Here is a 6662-nt window from a genome sequence, read left to right as displayed (position 1 = left end):
AATTTGTACTCCTCAAAATTCTCTGAAGAAAATTGTAATAACTTCCTGAACAGTATTGAAATGCATATTCCTAAAATCAATGATGACTTCAGACTTTTATGTGATGACAATATAACAAGCTTAGAGCTGGATAAAGCTGTGAAGCGACTATCCCTGAACAAAGCTCCCGGTCCAGATGGACTTACAGCCAACTTCTACCATCATTTCTGGGAAGAAATAAAAGATTTACTGTTTGGTGTTTTCTCAGAGATTTTTGAATCCTGCGATCTCCCTCCTACAATGCGACATGGTGTAATAATATCAATTCCAAAAGCAGATAAAGACCATAGGATTATCGAAAACAGAAGACCAATTACCCTAAGAAATACAGATTATAAACTTCTGACTTACATTTTCAAGATACGTGTTCAATCTGGAATTTCAGATATTGTTTCGGAAACACAGTCAGGATTTTTAAAAGGAAGATCTATTCACAACAATATAAGATTGGTAATGGATATTATTGAATATAGTGATATGATAAATGATGACGGTTTCATATTATTTTTAGATTTCTATAAAGCATTTGATTCAGTGGAACACCAATTTATCTTCTCAGTTCTAGAACATCTTGGCTTTGGCGTTAAGTTTACTAATCTAATCAGAGGTCTGTATCGGAATATCAGCAGCTGTGTTTCATTACCCAGAGGTTCCACCCCCAGGTTCAATGTCTCTGTGGGCATACCACAAGGCTGCCCAATTTCTCCTTGCCTTTTCATATTAGTTAGTGAAATGTTAGCAATCTACTTAAAAAACTGTGTGGATCTAAAAAAGTTAAATGTCCTTGGCACAGAGTTGATCATAAGTCAATTAGCGGATGACACCACGCTTTTCTTAAAAGATTATAAACAAATTCCTATTGCTATTGATAAAATAAAGCTATTCTCTGCAGCATGTGGACTTAAGCTAAATTTGAAAAAATGTGAACTATTGGCTATTCATGACTCCCCTCTAAAAGAAATTTGTAACATTCCCATCAAATCTGAAATTAAATATCTAGGAACATATATTTCTAAAGACCAACAATTTAACCTAAGGACAAACATAACAAATAAACTTAATGAAATTAAAGCCAAACTAAATATTTGGCTTCAGAGGGATCTCTCCATATTAGGGCGCATTTATTTAACCAAAATGGAGAGTATATCTCGATTAGTTTATCCAACCTGCAGTACTGCAATTTCAAACAACCTAATTAAAAAGATTAACACCATCAATTTTAACTTCATTTGGAGAAATAAGCCACACTATATAAAGAAAGATGAAATGGTCAAAGAAATTAAAGATGGAGGCTTAAAAGTAATAGATTTCAATTGCCTTAACGGAACACTCAAAATTAATTGGCTAAAATCTTGGCTCAAGAATCCGAACGCTTTCTGGTATTCTATCCCCAGTCATATATTTAACAAAATGGGTGGTCTAAAAATTTTACTGTTATCAGATTTTGATATAAACAAACTGCCCACAAAATTATCAGAGTTCCACAAACAAGTACTAATGTACTGGAAGTTGTTGTATGTACATAATTATTCCCCTCACTCTTCTATAATTTGGAACAATAGATATGTATTATGCCGTAATAGGTCACTATTTTATGAAGATTGGATGAATAGGAAAATTTGGTCTGTTGTACACTTGATGAAAGATAATGGTGAACTACTAGGGTACGATGAATTTTGTCTTAAATATAACTTTAGCCCTCCTAAATCTGATTTTATAAAATTATTAATAGCGCTTCCTAAAAAGGTGGTCTTCCAGTACAGAAACATTATTCAACACCAACCTATAAATCCACAGTATGGTTCTATCTCCATCCAAGGTATTCCCCTTACGGATAAAAAGTGTACCAACCAATTTATTAGACGGTGTTTTACTGATCAACTATACCCTTGTAAAGTCAACAAGAACAACATAATTTACAAATTTGGTAAAAGCTCCATTATTAAACTAAGGACTCTTTATTTAAAACTTCCTGTTCAACCTAAAGTCAAAGAAACACATTTTAAAATTCTAAACAATGTCTATCCCTCAAAGGATCTGCTCAGAAAACGTTTTAACATTGATGATAATTCATGTTCCTTTTGTGGGAAGGATGTTGAAACAACTGATCATATTTTCTTTGAATGCAACAAGACACGGACGTTTTGGAACTGTTTTGAAAACTGGATTCAACCTCAGATTGGAATCCCATGTCCCATTTCAAGAGATGTCGTCACCTTTGGAACTCTCCTTCAAACAACCAACCAAGAACTCTGCTACAATCTACTTCTCTGTCTGGCAAAATTCTTCATACATAAACAAAAAATACTGAAATCACCCCCTGTGTTCAATGCATTTGTACATGATTTTAGATTGTATCTAAGATCCCTTAAATGTATCAATAATAACAGCTATGAAGATATGTATAGACTTTTTTGTAGACTTCCTGGAACTGTGTAGTGGTCCCTTGCATTGTTTTTGTGTTGTTTTTTTTGTTGTTTGTTTTTGTCCTCCCCCTTTTCACTGACTGTTCAATTCTCATCTGAATACATTGGCATGTTCGCCTTATTTGTAATGTAAATATGCTTTTCTGCAATTAAAAAAAAAAAAAAAAAAAAAAAAAAAGGAGGGGGAGGAGTGGACCGGGAGTCGCTGTGCGCACCTAGATTACGTATATATCACGTGACCGGAAAGGCATATCACGTGATGTCTCTCCTGAGCACAAAAACACAGCAGAAAGCAGGTGAACATCTTCTGCAGAGCATCTCCAACATGTCTAACAACTGGTCAGATTCCGAGATTCGCGACCTACTCACGGTGAGGGGAGACATGGTAATTATGAAGAGCATCCAAGGTACTGCGCGAGACTCTGTCACCTACGACCGCCTCGTAACAAAGTTGCGTGAACTCGGAACGCACCGAAGCAAACAGCAGGCCATATCGAAGCTTAAGACATTAAAGCGTCGATACCGCGAAGTATGTGACCACAACAGGAAAAGTGGCAACGACAGGATGGAATGGAATTACTTCGAGTTGTGTGAAGCTATATGGGGTGCTCAAAAAACCATAAACCCTGCTGTGGTGTGTGGAAGCATGGCTGCGGCTTCCAACCAGCCAGAGGACTGCTCTGAGGCCAGCTGCAGCTCTGTTGAGAGGGCCCAAGAAGACACAACGGACAGCAGCGAGAACCACAGGCCCCAAGACGCGTCGGACAGTGACTACTCTTCCGTAGCAGGTAAATATTCACGTTAGCTAGCAGATGCTGTTGTAAGACTGGGTGTGCAGATGTACAGTTTGTAGCTATAAAAACGTTAATTGCAGACAACTAAGACCTAAGCAGCAGGCTTTTAACTTCTGGTATCTAAACGGCTCCTATTGAGCAAGTGATGAGAAAAGCGCTGGGCGACTTTTTTGAATTACGTGCACATTGGAGGTTATAGTTATTGGAAAACTCACCAAAAATTCAGTTATAGGAGGACACACATTAAGTGTCCCATTTTGAACATAATTTTGTTACTATATCTGTGTTGAGTTTAAATGTTCGTCTTTTTGGTAAACCTGTATTGCACCAAATTCAGATAATCAGCCCACTGCACAAAATACCTTGAAACACTAAAGCATATATGTGACACTAATGTCGGTCTTTTTCAATAGGGCCATCATGCAGCGCCCCAACGCAGCCAGCATGCAGCACTCCAAGGCAAAAAAAGAGGAAGAGAGACAAGTCTTCCCTCACAGAATGGAGTGAGGCTTTCGAATGGATGGACGAGAGAAGTCATCAGCGTGACCGGGAATTGATGCAGGAGCAGAGGGAGTTTGAAGAGCATTATATGCGTGAAAACTTGGCATTGAGGCGGCAAGAAGCAGCTGCATTCCAAGATATGGCCTCTTTGATGCGTGAACTTGTGAACAGGTTCACTCGGCCGCAGCACGAATAGATGCCGGGCCCAAGCTACCACCAGTAGTCCGTCGCCTGGGGAGTTGTCCCTTCACCTTCCATATTGTCTGCTGTGTTTTAGGGTGCCCCCTTAGTCCAGTTCAAATGAGAGAGACAGACTCTAGCTGAAGTAACATGCTGACCTGCAGAGCTCCATCAGTGCAGACTGCTGCACCCCACGTACTCCATCTGGAGACCGTTACCTTTCTGTTTTAATTTTCTATATTTTTTGTACACTTGTTTTTACTATTTCTATTTGTACAATGCTTGAATCCTGAGCCTTTAATCTAGTGAAGTGTTTTTTTTTTTATATACAAGCCTTGAATATTAAACCTTTAGTCTAGAAGTATTTTTTGGGGGGATATTGAGTTTTAAATTTTTTTTACATGGTTATGCTTATTTTAATTAATCTTTGCTTTTACTTGAGAAGCGACAGATTTTGCATGACAAAATTTATAACTCTGTTATTCTGTTACTGTGTGGAACCTACACTGACTCCTTTTCCTGCTGCTGCTATTTGGAGTGTTTCATGCACAACAGTTTGCAGTGTCTGTATTTATATATTTTTGCTTAGCAAATAAAAACCTTTTTTGGTGAAATTATGAATGCATTCTGATCTATGTGAAGAATGGTTAACACTTTTAAAAGTTTGATGCTTTTTAATTAGGAGAAGCTGACATAGTTACAGTCCCAAAATGTACAACACAGTTTTGGACAAGAAGCACAATCAATTTGAAATGCAGTTAAGTACAGACATGATTGCCTCTCAAATTTGCTGTGCCCCTCCAACTGGAGGTACATACACAGCTTCTGCATTAGGTTCAGGTAGTTCAGTGGCATCAGTATTCCAGTCAGCAAGGTAATTGTCTTTGTTGATCTCACAGACATTGTGAAGAATACAACAAGCAATCACAATGTCCGGCATAATGTGAATGTCCACATCACAACGCTTGGCCAGACACTTCCAGCGCCCTTTAAGCCGCCCAAATGCATTTTCAACAACCATCTGAACAGAGCTTAAACGATAGTTGAAGGTGCTTTTCAGGCGTCAGACGATGGTGTTGTGTGAACCCCTTCATCAGCCACTTCTTCAGTGGATATGCCGCATCCCCGATCAGATGAACTGGCACCTCTACACCAGGGGTGTCAAACATGCGGCCCGCGGGCCGGATTCGGCCCGCAAGCTGGTTAAATCCGGCCCGCGAGATGGTTGTGTAAACTTTATTTTCATACTTTACAATGTAGAGTGAAAATAAACTTATTGTGAGCAAGTTTTCTCTGTAATGAGTATAAATAAAACAAATGCGCTCAAGGCTCACACAAGAACTTGAATCACATCCTGAAGTTGGCCGCCACTCAGGATGTGACTTCTGATATTGATGTGCTGGTGAAAGCTAAAAGATGTAAAGTAAAATGAGTCAAATATACTTTAAGTGCTGCATGAAACTGATCTAGCCATGTGCTCTGTAAGCTCTCTGAATCACTAAGGAATGTTTTTTTTATTTGTTGATTTTTTTAATTTTTTTCAAATTTTCAAGTACACTTCAGGTGTTGTACTTGTACTACACTGTCCTCAGGCTCCAGCCTTGTTTTATATTGATTGTATTAAAACAAAGAAAACAATCTGAAGTTTTTTTTTTTATTTACCGGTCCGGCTCACTTGGGACTAGATTTCTCTCAATGTGACCCCTGAGCTAAAATGAGTTTGACACCCCTGCTCTACACCATTGATGTTTCTGGACATCTAGAAGGACAGAAAACAAAGATTAGAGGTGTGTGTGTGTATGTAGAGTTTTATAGCTTGAGGCATACTTCACGGGGGAACAGGTAGCCATCTTGTTGTTCGGCTCTGATGAAGATGGTAGAGTTGCTGAGTACTCTGGCGTCATGTGTTCGACCAGGCCAACCAACATAAACATCTGTGAAACTGAACAAAGCATTTCGTTAGTGCTGCAACATTACAACGTCAAACAACAGAGGGACGCATAAAATGTATATTTGCTCTTGACAGCAACATAAAAATTCATGCTCTCACAAAAGCAGCCTTACCAGAAACGGTGGTCAACAACAGCCTGTAGAACAATGGAATGTCAGCCTTTTCTGTTGTGATTTGAAGCTGGATCGTCCCTCGGAGCAATGATTGGAATGTGGCTTCAATCTATAGCTCCACCACACATTGGGTAGCCGGGTGCAGCAAATCCATCCAGTGTGACCTGTAGCCAGTGTTGCCAACTTAGCGACTTTGTCGCTGTTCCTAACGACTTTTTGACCCCCCTCAACGACTTTTTTTTTCCCAAAAGCGCCTAGCGACAAACCTAGCAACATTTCTCGCATAATTCTGCGCACACGAAGACGCGTGTCCTAAGTCTGATCAGTGAGAGGAATTCTAGCTCTTCATCGGCCATGTTTAACTGAATAGCTTTGTTTGGGGAAATGAGGCATGTACGCCCGCCATACTATGCTTACGCAATATCCGGGTACAGCCTTCCCGCCCCCTCCCCCTCAGACATCTGGAACTTTTCCCTGCTGTGTGAAGGCAGCCGAAAGGACAAGTTCAGGTACAAAAGTGGTGTGTCTGAAAACACAGTTCTGGTTAAAAACCAGACTGAATTGTCCACACATATTCCAGAATGTCAATCTGAAAAGGGTTATACATGCGTGGGCTGGGTCTTGACAAGTCAACATGACAGTACAACATTAGAAGATG

The 6662-nt window shown here is 39.5% G+C and overlaps 1 protein-coding gene and 1 long non-coding RNA gene across 2 annotated transcripts; one reads left to right on the top strand and one right to left on the bottom strand.

Annotated features, from left to right (window-relative positions):
* Positions 1-2639: 2639 nt before the first annotated feature.
* LOC139062150 (zinc finger and SCAN domain-containing protein 29-like) lies at positions 2640-4557 on the top strand. The gene is made up of 2 exons (XM_070542655.1): positions 2640-3253; positions 3673-4557. Exons 1-2 carry the CDS (start codon positions 2725-2727, stop codon positions 3954-3956), a joined length of 813 nt encoding a protein of 270 aa, XP_070398756.1. The 5' UTR covers positions 2640-2724; the 3' UTR covers positions 3957-4557.
* Positions 4558-5592: 1035 nt separating this feature from the next.
* LOC139062152 (uncharacterized) lies at positions 5593-6136 on the bottom strand. Its single transcript, XR_011515742.1, has 3 exons — positions 6005-6136; positions 5768-5882; positions 5593-5699 (listed from the first exon to the last, which is right to left on the bottom strand). It is a non-coding gene; the product is annotated as an uncharacterized lncRNA (long non-coding RNA).
* Positions 6137-6662: the final 526 nt, after the last annotated feature.

Source organism: Nothobranchius furzeri, chromosome 12, assembly GCF_043380555.1.
Source record: "Nothobranchius furzeri strain GRZ-AD chromosome 12, NfurGRZ-RIMD1, whole genome shotgun sequence".
Taxonomy (NCBI): domain Eukaryota; kingdom Metazoa; phylum Chordata; class Actinopteri; order Cyprinodontiformes; family Nothobranchiidae; genus Nothobranchius; species Nothobranchius furzeri.
The sequence above is the reverse complement of the archived record's forward strand: the minus strand, read 5'-3'. Positions and strand labels throughout refer to the sequence as shown.